The sequence below is a fragment of the Ovis aries genome, chromosome 7 (genome assembly GCF_016772045.2).
Source record: "Ovis aries strain OAR_USU_Benz2616 breed Rambouillet chromosome 7, ARS-UI_Ramb_v3.0, whole genome shotgun sequence".
In the NCBI taxonomy this organism is placed as follows: Eukaryota; Metazoa; Chordata; class Mammalia; order Artiodactyla; family Bovidae; genus Ovis; species Ovis aries.
In genome coordinates this window covers 67,658,866-67,671,709 of record NC_056060.1, presented here as the reverse complement: position 1 = coordinate 67,671,709, position 12,844 = coordinate 67,658,866, and the positions used below count along the sequence as shown (strand labels likewise).

Here is a 12,844-nt window from a genome sequence, read left to right as displayed (position 1 = left end):
ATGTGTGTCTAGGTATGTAGCAATAAGCAGGAATTGTGAAAACTTTTAGAATTCTAAGGGTACTAATATGATTTTTATTCCCCCTTTAAACATTCAATAGCTCCTCTCCTAAATTATCTGAATGCCTTCAGAAAAAAAAAGAAATAATTGAACAGATGGAGATGAAATTGGATACCGGCATTGATAGGCAAGTTTTTAGTTTTACTAATTCTCTTGAATTTTTTAATTTGTAAAAGCACCATTATAACAACATGAAAATTATTTTCAAACTAGAAAAAAGTCTATTTGAATTCCACTGTCCTGCTATAATGTTTGATTTTATTTGTACATATTTATTTCATCCTAATAATGTTATTTTATTGGATTCCAGAATTATTATTTATGGAAGTCAGCAGGTTTAGATTAACTTTAGACCAATTCTATTTGAAAATCTTTTTTTTTTTTTTTCTTTTGGCAAATGCTGCTGTAGACACTGCCTCTCTCTGTCCCCATCCTCCCTCTCTCTCCTCCTCTCTCCCTGCCTCCCTCCCTTCCCTTTCCCTCTTCCTCTTCCTCTCTCCAGACTCCTTAAAAATGGTATGTAACCCGGAAGATTTCAGGCTTATATCTGAAATGCATTAAATTAACATACCAATTTTTAAAAGTAACTTCCATTGAGTGAAAACCCTACATTCGAAAAATTTTTTTGATGTTTATTTTAGTTAATTACCTGTTCATAATATGGAGCAGTGGATTCTGTATTTTGAAATGATAGTGGACATATGTTACTGATGATAATCATCTGTTTATCAGGCATTTATCAGGCATTTGCTATATGTGTTGCACAATACAAGGATCTTTACCTGTAAAATTTCATTCGCCTGCAATGCAGGAAACCCAGGTTTGGTCCCTGGGTTAGGAAGATCCCCTGGAGAAGGAAATGGCAAACCACTCCAATATTGCTGCCTGAGAAATCCCATGGACAGAAGAGCCTGGAGAGCTGCAGTCCATGGTTTACAAAGAGTTGGACACAACTGGGTGATTATTACTTTCACTGGCACAGTACAAGGATCTTTACCTGTATAATTTCATTTAAGTAAGGAATACCATTTCCATTTTACAGATGAGGAAGTGAAGGCTTAAAGAAATGAAGTAGTTTGCTAGAGATCATACAGTTAATGCTGGTAGAACTGGAACTCAAATTCTAAAGCCCATGCTACCAGGTTTAGGCATATTTTTACTTCCTGTAATTCTTTTTTCTCTTCCATTCAAGAAGACATATACGAATATAAGTTACTTATAGGAACTCTAGCTCTAAATATCTTTATCTTTTGCCAGTCTATCCTTTCCAGCTTTGTTTCTTGCCAATCTGTCCTTTCCCAGCTTTGTTTTATTCACTGTTAACGCTTAGATTGCTTGTTCCATATCTTTAATTACTCCCTCGTAATTACCCTAAAATTTATTTCCTTTGATCATAACTATCTTACAGATCCTAAACTCTGGATTAATGCAGATTCTGTTATTCTGATAACTGGATGGTTCATTGCTGTTGGAGAATGTCGCAAAACTCAGACATTGTTTGTGCCATTACAGACTCATACTTCATTTCTCAACTGGGCCTTCAGTACCACTTATTCAGCCTCCTGCTTATCCTTAGACTGAAACTCGGGTTCTTCTCACCTGTTCTTCCAAACTTTGGCCATTCCTTATAAGTTCTTCTTTCTTACTCCCTTCCTAAGCATTCTCCAAATATACTTGTGAAAGAAATGAATTAGTGACAGTCTTCTAAGATCTTTAAGATTTCCTTAAATAAAGTAATGGACAAATGAATCTTTGCCCTGTGTTTTGAGCAGGAAGCTAATAAAATTAAGATCTCTTTGCTATCAAGAGCTAGAATTTACTTGTTTTATAATCTGAAGTATACCAATAGTAAAGTAGTTTTATGGTGACATGAAATTAAATAATTTAAATTTAATTTAGTATAAATAATATAAATTAAAGTAAATTAAATGGATCAAATACATGGTATTCTCAATTCTGTAGGACATTAAATTGTATGATTGGACAAATGAAGCATATCTTGGCTGCAGAACAAAAGAAAACAGATTTTAAGCCAGAAGATGAAAACAATGTTTTGATTCAGTATACTAATGTGAGTAAAATGATTTAATATGCTAGTAAGAATATCTGCTTTATTCATATTCTTATTAACATTTCATTGATGTATCTTATTATGCTCCAAGTGTTTTTTTATATCTGCTTTATTCATATTCTTATTAACATTTCATTGATGTATCTTATTATGCTCCAAGTGTTTTTTTTTAATTCTTAGAGATTAATGAGAAATTATATGTATTTTCTCCTTAGCTAAGCTAATACATATTTCTGTGTAATAAGTGTAGAAAAAATTTTACAGGCCTGTGTTAAAGTCTGTGCTTACGTAAGAAAACAAGTGGAGAAGATTAAAAATTCCATGGATGGGAAGAATGTGGATACAGTTTTGATGGAACTTGGAGTACGTTTTCATCGACTTATTTATGAGCATCTTCAACAATATTCCTATAGCTGTATGGGTGGCATGTTAGCAATTTGTGACGTAGCTGAGTATAGGAGGTGTGCCAAAGACTTCAAGGTATGTATTCACAAATATCAAACTTGTAAATAAGTTCAAGAACATAAGTCAGATCATAAAAATGTATACTGACATAACCATCGGGAAAGTTTATAACTTTTGTTGATACTGTAATGAGACAGATCTGACATTTCCTAAATGAAAAAGTATTACTCCAGTCAGTATTAACGCATTTTTGCTTTGAGCTTTTAGAAAATGCCATATTTTAGTTCCATAGTCCAGATGACCTTATTAATGCCCATAACTAATGCTGTATATCATATATCAAGAAAATATGTTCTTTCTTCATGTATATCTCTCTGAAATTAGTTTCCATCCAATGTTTAAATTATTTTAAAAAGCTGTAAATTAATGATAACTAGTTCTACTTCACAAAAGTATAAATGATTATTACTGTTTGAGTAAATTGGCACAATATGAATCTTTTCAAAAAGATTATGTTGAGTTTATATAATGTCTGAAATATTTGAGTTTTTTAACACTTTGGTAGCTTTTAAAAATTCTAACATTGAACTCTTTAACAGTTAATTCCTGACAGTACATAAGTGAGAAGAATTTACAAACTGATTATAAAACTAGAAATATTTTTTTCCTTCTCTTATCTCAATTCAGATTCCTCTGGTATTACAGCTTTTTGATACTCTGCATGCACTTTGCAATCTTCTGGTAGTAAACCCAGATAATTTAAAGCAAGTCTGCTCAGGAGAACAACTTGCTAATCTGGACAAGAACATTCTTCACTCCTTCGTACAACTTCGTGCTGACTATAGATCTGCCCGCCTTGCTCGACATTTCAGCTGAGGTTGAATTTACAAGGGAAATGTGTTGTACTCCAGCAAGCCTTGGTTGAAAGAAAGCACAGAAGGTTTCTTATGACACAGCCAACATTTTATTGAAAAATGACTGTTTGGAAAAACAGCAGCCATACTTACCCTTGAGGATTTATTTGAAATTTGGACAATACTAAGAATATTTTGGTTTTTCCTTAAAAGTTTTAATTCCATTTCTGAACTTATATAAATCTCAAACTCTGTGAAGCTATATGTCATTGTTTTCATCCTGGAAAATGTTGATGTCAGAAGGTAAATGAGATTGTTACCAGTATTCCAGTTCATGTTCTTTAACATAGTCCATTGGGAAATTTCAGCTTCCTGTTTTGCACTAATGATGGGTAAAATACAGCAAGACTCAATTATTATTTATCAGTTTTCAATGACCTTTACAGCAGTGGTAATTGTTAATCAGATTATTTTTAAGTTTTCCTGGAGAACTTTTTACCTATTTCAAAGGTTGAAAATTGGGCATAATTTCTGTAGTTGGTTCATTGAATTTTTTCTGAGGTACAACAGTAATACTATTCCAAAAAAATGTTATAAAGAAAACTAAAATGAAATACATTTTATGTAGGTATTAGCAGTGTGGATCAAAATACATCTGCTTTCTGGGTAAAAGGAAAAAAAAAGTTTACAATTTCTTATTTGGTAAACAGATTTTAAGCCAATGCTAGCAAGAAGTTAATAAAGCTACCTTATTTTATATTTCTTTTAAGATAAAGTAGAGGATGTTAACTAAAGGACCATATTTATTCATTATTTTAATATTATAAGGGAAGTAAAAAAGTGAGGTATAGACTAAATGGTGCATATGAGAATTACTGGCAGTGTTTAGCAGCAATGCAATCCTTTAAGATTTTTATCCTTATGCTAAACTGAAAAAAGATGGAATGGCTAAACATGCAGGTAGTCTTCTCTTTTAAGAGGAATTGGGAATTGATAGTCAGCATTATATTCTAGTCCAGAGATGAACTTTGTAAGGACTAGTAGTTTTTAAATATATAGTGTCTGTCATTATCTTTTTCAAGGCATTTCTGAAGCGATTCCTACTGAGTGTAGTTAATTGAATTGGCTTAATATGGTGACATAATAAATCACTTATAAAATTTTAAATATCAAGTGGAAATTAAAAAAAATTATTAACTATAAACTTTCTCTGCAAGAATGCATTCTTAGCTGTATGTAGTGTTTCAGCTTCCATTGTATTATTCGTAGTCTTCCAGGAACAGATAAACTTCAATGTTTGACTCATTTTTGGCTTTTCTTTTTCCTCTAATGTAGGCTTTTTGGCCTAATTTTGGAAAACTACATTTAAGAATATGTTTCTGAATGTTCAACTTTACCAAAACTTCCAGGTCCAGAGTGAGCTAGCTACTATTTAAGTTACTTTTAACTGAATTTTCTTCATTTTCTGTTTAGCCCAGTGTTATCTAGGTAAGCAAGAGAAATAAAGTATGCCAACATTTATCAAAGCATTTTAGGAAGTTGTGGCAGCTTTGGAAGGCTGTCTAGTTTTCTGTTCCTTAGCCAAAGGAAAGCCAGAACAGGTTTTGGATATTAGAGAGTCATATGCTTGTACTATTGCCATTTTAGAAAGCTCTGATGTGAATTCAAATTATACCTCTGTTACTTAAAGCCAACAATTTTAAAGCAGTAGTTTTACTGGCCATTTGAACTTTGTACACAGTGTCAATTTGTTTAAAAAAAAAAGGGGGGGGGGAATATCAAATAAAACATGAGAGAACATTATAAGACTTCCACATCAGAGAAGTGTTTCAGATTATTTTGTTTGGATTAATTTTTAAAATGTAAAGCATATATTTGTTGCATAGCTATTTTGTTGATTTTTATTTTTATATTTGAGTTATGTGCAATATTTTCCATTATGACCATTGACAGGACACTAACAAAGAAAACTCATAAGTGAATACTTAATTTAGAAGTGTTAACATTATTGCTCAATAAACAAATTCCCTGCAGTTGTTTTTTTATTTCACTCCATTTTTACATTTTGAAGACATCATACTGAATTTTATAAATTATTTTTATTGAATTTTTAAGATGTTCCTTATTTTCATGGCATAGGTCTTCTCACTTCCTTTTTAAGCAGGAAAATACTTGACTATATAATCAAAATTAGAAACAAAAAATTTCTCTAAGAAAAAAATTTATTGTATAAAACAGTGTGCATTCTTTGGATTTGTTATATTTGATTTTTAAAGTAGTTTTCATATTAGTGGACAGTATGAAATTTTGTCCCAAATATATATGACTCAAAAGAGATGATAGATAAGTAAACATATGCATATGGTAAAATTTTAGGTAGTGATAAAGGAGCTTTATACATTAGTAACTTTAGCCAACATTTGAATAAGGAGAATCTTCATAATTTTCCAGTTTCACATGAGCTAACATGCAATGTTTAGAAAATATTTTGAAATTAAAAATATGCTCTTAAACACTGCATTTTTAGAATATGCAGAAACACTCAAGAAAAAGCTTGAGTGTATTATGTTTTCATAAAATGATACAGAAAGTGAAATATAGAATGCAGGTGATATTGAAAACAACAGCTAACCAAAGTAGATGAATACTTCTTATGAGGAATTATTAACATAATGGCTGGATGCATCCTTAGACAGTTGGCTATCTGACTATTCTAAGACAATTATTAGTAGCCTCATTTTGAGTACCACCATTGTTGTAAATCCCTAGCACCTTTCTTCTTTTAAAGAGAGCTTCTAAGTAAGTTAATTTATGGTATAGTTTAGACTATCTCTTTTCTCTTTCACTTGAAATATTTCACATCATAAAATAATTATCACCCAGTAGATAGATTCAAAGTGGAGAATGTGCTGCTTCCTTAAAATGCCTTTTGCTCATCTATGATGTTGAATATTTACATCTAGTTAGATAAAGAGATTTTTGTTCCTGAAATGCCAGAAAACCTGTAAAGGTGGTCATATTTATATATTACCTAAGGCATAGGCTGCAGTCCATGGGGTCGCTAAGAGTTGGACACAACTGAGCGACTTCACTTTCACTTTTCACTTTCATGCATTGGAGAAGGAAATGGCAACCCACTCCGGTATTCTTTCCTAGAGAATCCCAGGGATGGAGGAGCCTGGTGGGCTGCCGTCTGTGGGGTCGCACAGAGTCTGACGCGACTGAAGCGACTTAGCAGCAGCAGCAGCAAGGCATGCTTGAACTGCATGTGAGAGTCAGGTATCCTGGGTGTGTAATTTGTTAGTGACTTCAAAACCTCCTATCTTGGAGTTTAGCTTTTTTTAATGCAGAGATATTCTGTGTATTACTCTTATTTGCCCTTTGACTCAGAAGTGTGAGATGTTTTCTAGAAGCATAATTTCTAGTGCAGAATTTGACATACAAAGCATTCTGTGCTTTCATCCATTTAGTTTAGCTATATTCAGTTCTCTAGTACTTCTCTTGGCTTGAGAAAGTCTGTCGTGAAATACATTGTGTACTTTGGAGGAAAAGAACCAGTCCATATTGTTACTTTAAGTAATTCTACATAAAGTAAAAATGGCCTTTAAAAATTTTGATGCATAAAAAAGACAATTATAGCTATATTTATTGACTTAAGTCCTGTGCACTGTGCTAAGCCCTTTGCATATGTTATTTCATTTGGTTTCAAAGCAGCCCTAAGAGCAGAGTACTATTATCTCCATTTGAAGATGCCCATTGCCCAGAAAGTTGTAAGTAGATCTGCTCAAGGTCTGCAGCTAAGTAAAAGGCTCAGATTGAAACCTGAATCATTCTCGCTATTTGTGCTTTATGCACTTTTCTCCCTATGTAACATTAAATATTAAATAGGTCCTTTAGTTTGATGGGCTCATTAGTTTTGTTTAATCTTTCCTTTCATCCAGTATTTGGTTCTCATTGTAGTGTTTAGATTATGAAGTTGAGATACAGAGCTAATTAATTTACTCTTAGACTTTTTTTTAATGTGTCCATTGTGTAGTCATACACAACCCTCAGTGTAGAAGAGAAATCTGACACATTAGAAAATAAGAATTTTAATTGGTGATTTGAAGCAGCTAGGTTGATAACCTTGGGCTTTAAAATTTTATAAGTGGTCATGCAATTTAATTGAATATTAAGTTTGTGCCTACTAGAAATCTTTCCTTCAAAAAGTTCTTTAGTAGTATTTTGTGTAGTCATAGTGCTACTTGAGTTATAATTTTTGCAATAGAAAGAATTCAGATATTTTGTGCCATAGGAGTAAACGACAATTCCACCTTTAAAGATAAGAAATCAGTATTTCTGCCTTCAGAAACAAACTATTTTAATGTCATAAGTTTGCCAGTTCTGTTGATCATTTAGTGCATTGGTAGTGGTAAAATAGCTAATGCTAGAGTGAAAGCATAAGAGAAAAAAGTACTCAGTGTATTAGCAATAGGCTGTCATTTTCATGTAATCAAATATTGTATATTTAATGTTTTTAAAATTGCCTTAACTCTTAACTTTTATTCTTACTACTGATCAGTCTTTCTCTTTCCTAATTTAAGGGGAGAAACAACCCTCAGTGTAGAAGAGAAATCTGACACATTAGAAAATAAGAATTTTAATTGGTGATTTGAAGCAGCTAGGTTGATAACCTTGGGCTTAACAAGACTGATATTTTTAAACAAGGCCCTGCGTGCTTTCGGGGCTTCTGCTGCGGCTCATCTGGTAAAGAATCTGCCTGCAATGCGGGATACCTGGGTTCTACCCCTGGGTTGGGAATATCCCCTGGAGAAGGGATATTCTCCAGTATCCTGGCCTGGAGAATTCCATGGACTGTCTAGTCCATGGGGTTGCAAAGAGTTGGACTTGACTGAGTGACTTTCACTTTCACTGTATACTTTTGGGCTTACCCTGATGGCTCAGACAGTGAAGAAACTGCCTGTAATGTAGAAGACCTGGGTTTGATCCCTGGTTCAGGAAGATCCCCTGGAGAAGGAAATGGCAACCCACTCCAATATTCTTGCCTAGAGAATCCCATGGACAGAGGGCCCTGACAGGTTGCAGTCGATGGGGTCTCAAAGAGTCGGACATGACTAAGTGACAAACGCTTTTTTCTCTGTATACTTGAACATTGTTATCTGGGAGGTAACGCTAAACTTTAGTTCTTAGGATTAATAACACTTTTGTGGGGGAGAGACAAGTAATTAACCATACTTGCTCATTTCCTAAGTGGTTTAGAAGGTTGCTATCTGCTTCACCGTACATACGAAGCCAATTGAAATATGAATATATCACAGTCATACTCCAGACAGCAAACAAGCTCAGAGGAAAGTCATTTATTCAGAAGGCATAGATTTGTGCTAGACAGCAGTGATGCATTACAAATATATAATTATTTTCACTAATATTTGAGCAGGTGGAATGGATTAGAACATGGTCAACATTATGCTGCTGATAACATGTATTTTTCTATATTAATATGTACTGTGCAACATGTATTAAAATTGTCAATAATTCATTTTAGCCGAGATACTAATATTTATATTACAGTGTTGAAGAGACAGTATCCAACTGAGCCACTTTTAATTTAAAAGTCTGAAACTGGAATTAAGTTTACTTTCAAAAACCACTTAAATTACTTTATAATCACTGGAAGGTCAATAAAACATAGAATTATCAGTGACTGGTCACTTAATAGGAAGAAGTATAGAAAGTTAAGAATAAGGATAAGAATCTAGAATAAGTTAAATTTCATTTATAGCTCAGATGAGTTACCTCCTTTTGTTTTCACCATTGGTAATCTTAAATGAAGGAAAATGTCTTTTTCCCAGAGCATCTTCACATTAATAAACTAAGTCTGAAGATTGGATGGAACCAACTCCGAGGAATCTTCAGCGGTAGGCTTTCAGATTTTTTAGATTAAATTTTAAGAGGTAGGAAGCCTTCTTGATTCCCCTGTAATCTTAGGTGCCTTGGAATGGGGCCACTCGTTTTTACCTACGTGTCATTTTAATCTTTATACTGTGGATAAAAATTTGGTTTGTTTGAACTTTGGCATTTTGTGTGGCAATCTATCAAACCTTCAGCTTTTTGCTATAGAGTAATTAGCCAAATAGAATCTGGGCAGGGCTGAACTAAAGAAAACTGACACTACCTCTTAAGCGTATTGTTTGCAAGTGCTGTGTGCTATTTAGAGGATTCACATAAAAATATGTGAAAATACTTTATAAGGAATAATACTAAGTGCCTCTATATTAGGATTCTTCAGTAGAATGTATTTTCAGTTTTTTGCCACAAGGGGGAGGAGTTATTTTTATAGTAATACTTACAAACATTTTGTTCCATTAAAAAATAGAATTCACATAGCTTCTCTCTCTCACAGCACCTATGAACATGTCACTATCCTAACAGGAAGAGGGTGTGAGTATGTGTCTTCAAGATTCTGAAAATCCTATGTGAAAAGAATTATCTGAGTGAATTAATGACATAAAACAAACAGTTTTGAAGAACATGTATGTTCACAGTGGACCCAGGAAGGAGCTGGACAGAAGAGTTCATCATAATTAAAATTGTTTTTTAGGGTTATATATCTCCTAGAATTCCTTTATCAACTCTTTAATAGGAATCTATTGATTAGTTTTTTGGTTTTTAAGGAAAAAATTTTGAAACAATCTCTGACTTAGAGAAAGGTTTTAAATATTGTACAAATAAAATTTTTCCACTTTGAGAGTAAGTTGCTGTCATGATGCCCCATTACCCTGTAATACTTTTTTATTTCCAAGAAGAAATTCTCCTATATAGTCATAATACAGTTATCAAAATCAGGAAATTAACATTGATATGTTACTCCCATCTAACCCTAAGACCCCTTTCAAGTTTCACTGATTGTCCCAATAATGATTTATAAGGATCCACTTTAAAATCATGTGGTGTTTTAGGTTGTAATATCTCTACTTTCTTCCACTCTGGAATGGTTTCTTACTTAGTCTTTCCTTGATTTTTGCTACCCTTGACACTTCTGTAGATTATAAGCCAGTTATGTAAAATGTTCCTAAATTTGAATTTATTTCCTCGTGAATAGATTCCAGTTGTGCTTTTTTGGCAGGGATATTACAAAAGCAAGTCTGTGCTGTAATTGCAGCCTACGAGGTAGTGCACAATCTCAGTGCACCATTTCTGATAATACTCATTTTAATCACTTGCTTATGTTGCTACCTATCAGGATTCTCTACTATAAAGTTACTTTTTCCCTTTGTAATAATTTTGTGAGAAGGTAGTTTGAAACTATGTATATATCCTGCTCCTAATCAAAATTTCAGTGTGAATTAATGGTTTTCTGGTTAAAAGATTATAACCTGTTGCTTATTTTGAATCTCAAATTGTCTCACATTTGGTTAATGGGATCCCCTTCAAGTTGGCTCCTATCTCCTTTAGACATGTCATCATTTTTTAAGTGCTTTCTTACATTGGGCACACAGCTTTCTCCAAACTCATCCTGTATTTGCCTGCCCCATAGTTTGAATCAGCTGTTTCTTCATCTTTTTAGTGGAAATTGGTATTTAGAAACTACAATTTGTATATGAGATATGCTTATAATTGAGATGTCTGTGCCACCACTCCTCAGTGGATGGTGCTATGGGGCTTTGTGTGTGTATACAGGTATGTTTTAAATTTACATGCACATACACTCTCCTATGTGATACCCTTTTTACCTCATTTGAGCTCCAGTACTCCTGTTGTGTTTCCTCCCCCATGCAAGAGGGGGGCTTCCTCACTTCACTCAGCCTCTGAGGCTTTGGCCATAGAACAAGGTAGGGGGAATGAAAACAGTCATTACAGAAAACATGTAAAGATTTTAAAATTGTAAATAAAAATTGTTCATAATCGCTTTATTCAGAAACGACAAATTTTTGGTGTATTTTCTTTTATTGTAGTGATCAAATTAGTAACACTGAATTGAGAAGGGTAAAGTGTTTATGCCAAAAATATGAGACTTGTATTTATTTCGAAGGAATTGAACTGAAATCATGTCATATGTTTTTCTATAATACATGGCCTTGCTATTGTTAATAGCAGTTGTTAATTAATGATAAAGTACATCAGTGAAACCAATTCCGAGAATGGAAATCTGACCATTAAGGACTAAATACCAATAGGATATTTTTACTAATAAAATTCAAAAGAAAATAATTATGAAATTATTGTGTAGGCTGATAAATAAAAATACATTTAAGTAAGATCAATTTTATATGAGAAAGTCTATCTAGATTAGATTTAATACATGTTAAATTTCATTTGAAATAGGAGTCTGTATCTGGGCAAATTGTTCAGCCCTCAGTTTCCTTCTTAGTGCTCTGTGATCACTGCTATAGCAAGCTTAAATTCTGTAATTCCAAATGTAGGCATACTGTTAAAAGCCTATAGTGATATCAGAAATAGATTAGCTTAAGAAGTCATGTCTGAACCCAAATGAGGATATCAGAACTAGATTCTCCTACAATACTACCGCTTGCAGTGACCATGTACCACTTTGATAAGAGCTAAAGCTTTTAAATCAGCTCAATGGCAGATGTGCATCATGCATGACCTTGTCACTTACTAATTATGTGACCTTGTGCAAGTGTTATAAAGTGTGGAGAAAAGACACTTGTGACGTGTTTAATGAAAGATAACTTTAATAGTTTTAATTACGTACCATCCCCACCAGCTAACAAATGTAATAACGGCTTGCTGTGGGCTTCTACAGCACCTAGTTTCATGCTACCATTATAACACATTCAGTTCAGTTCAGTTCAGTCGCTCAGTCGTGTCTGACTCTTTGTGACCCCATGAATCGCAGCACACCAGGCCTCCCTGTCCATCACCATCTCCCGGAGTTCACTCAGACTCAATCAAGTCCGTGATGCCATCCAGCCATGTCATCCTTGGTCGTCCCCTTCTCCTCCTTTCCCCAATCCCTCCCAGCATCAGAGTCTTTCCCAATGAGTCAACTCTTCGCATGAGGTGGCCAAAGTACTAGAGCTTCAGCTTTAGCATCATTCCTTCCAAAGAAATCCCAGGGCTGATCTTCAGAATGGACTGGTTGGATCTCCTTGCAATCCAAGGGACTCTCAAGAGTCTTCTCCAACACCACAGTGCAAAAGCATCAATTCTTCGCCGCTGAGCCTTCTTTACAATCCAGCTCTGACATCAATACATGACCACAGGAAAAACCACATAGCCTTGATTAGACGGACCTTAGTCAGCAAAGTAATGTCTCTGCTTTTGAATATACTATCTAGGTTGGTCATAACTTTTCTTCCAAGGAGTAAGCGTCTTTTAATTTCATGGCTGCAGTCACCATCTGCAGTGATTTTGGAGCCCCCCAAAATAAAGTGTGACACTTTCCACTGTTTCCCCATCTATTTGCCATGAAGTGATGGGACCAGATGCC

General features: G+C 34.0%; 1 protein-coding gene across 4 annotated transcripts in view; it reads left to right on the top strand.

Moving 5' to 3' along the window:
• EXOC5 (exocyst complex component 5) overlaps window positions 1-11,318 on the top strand; it is a 144,787-nt gene extending 133,469 nt beyond the window's left edge. For 2 of the 4 annotated variants that reach the window (XM_060418093.1, XM_004010676.5), the window contains 4 exons: window positions 101-187; window positions 2,023-2,131; window positions 2,396-2,611; window positions 3,224-11,318. In XM_060418093.1, the coding sequence (XP_060274076.1) occupies window positions 101-187; window positions 2,023-2,131; window positions 2,396-2,611; window positions 3,224-3,412 (601 nt within the window). In that variant the 3' untranslated portion in view covers window positions 3,413-11,318. Of the gene's footprint in view, window positions 1-100; window positions 188-871; window positions 1,885-2,022; window positions 2,132-2,395; window positions 2,612-3,223 lie in introns of those variants that run through there. The other 2 variants (XR_009601247.1, XM_060418094.1) reach the window with 2 other exon arrangements.
• Window positions 11,319-12,844: the final 1,526 nt, after the last annotated feature.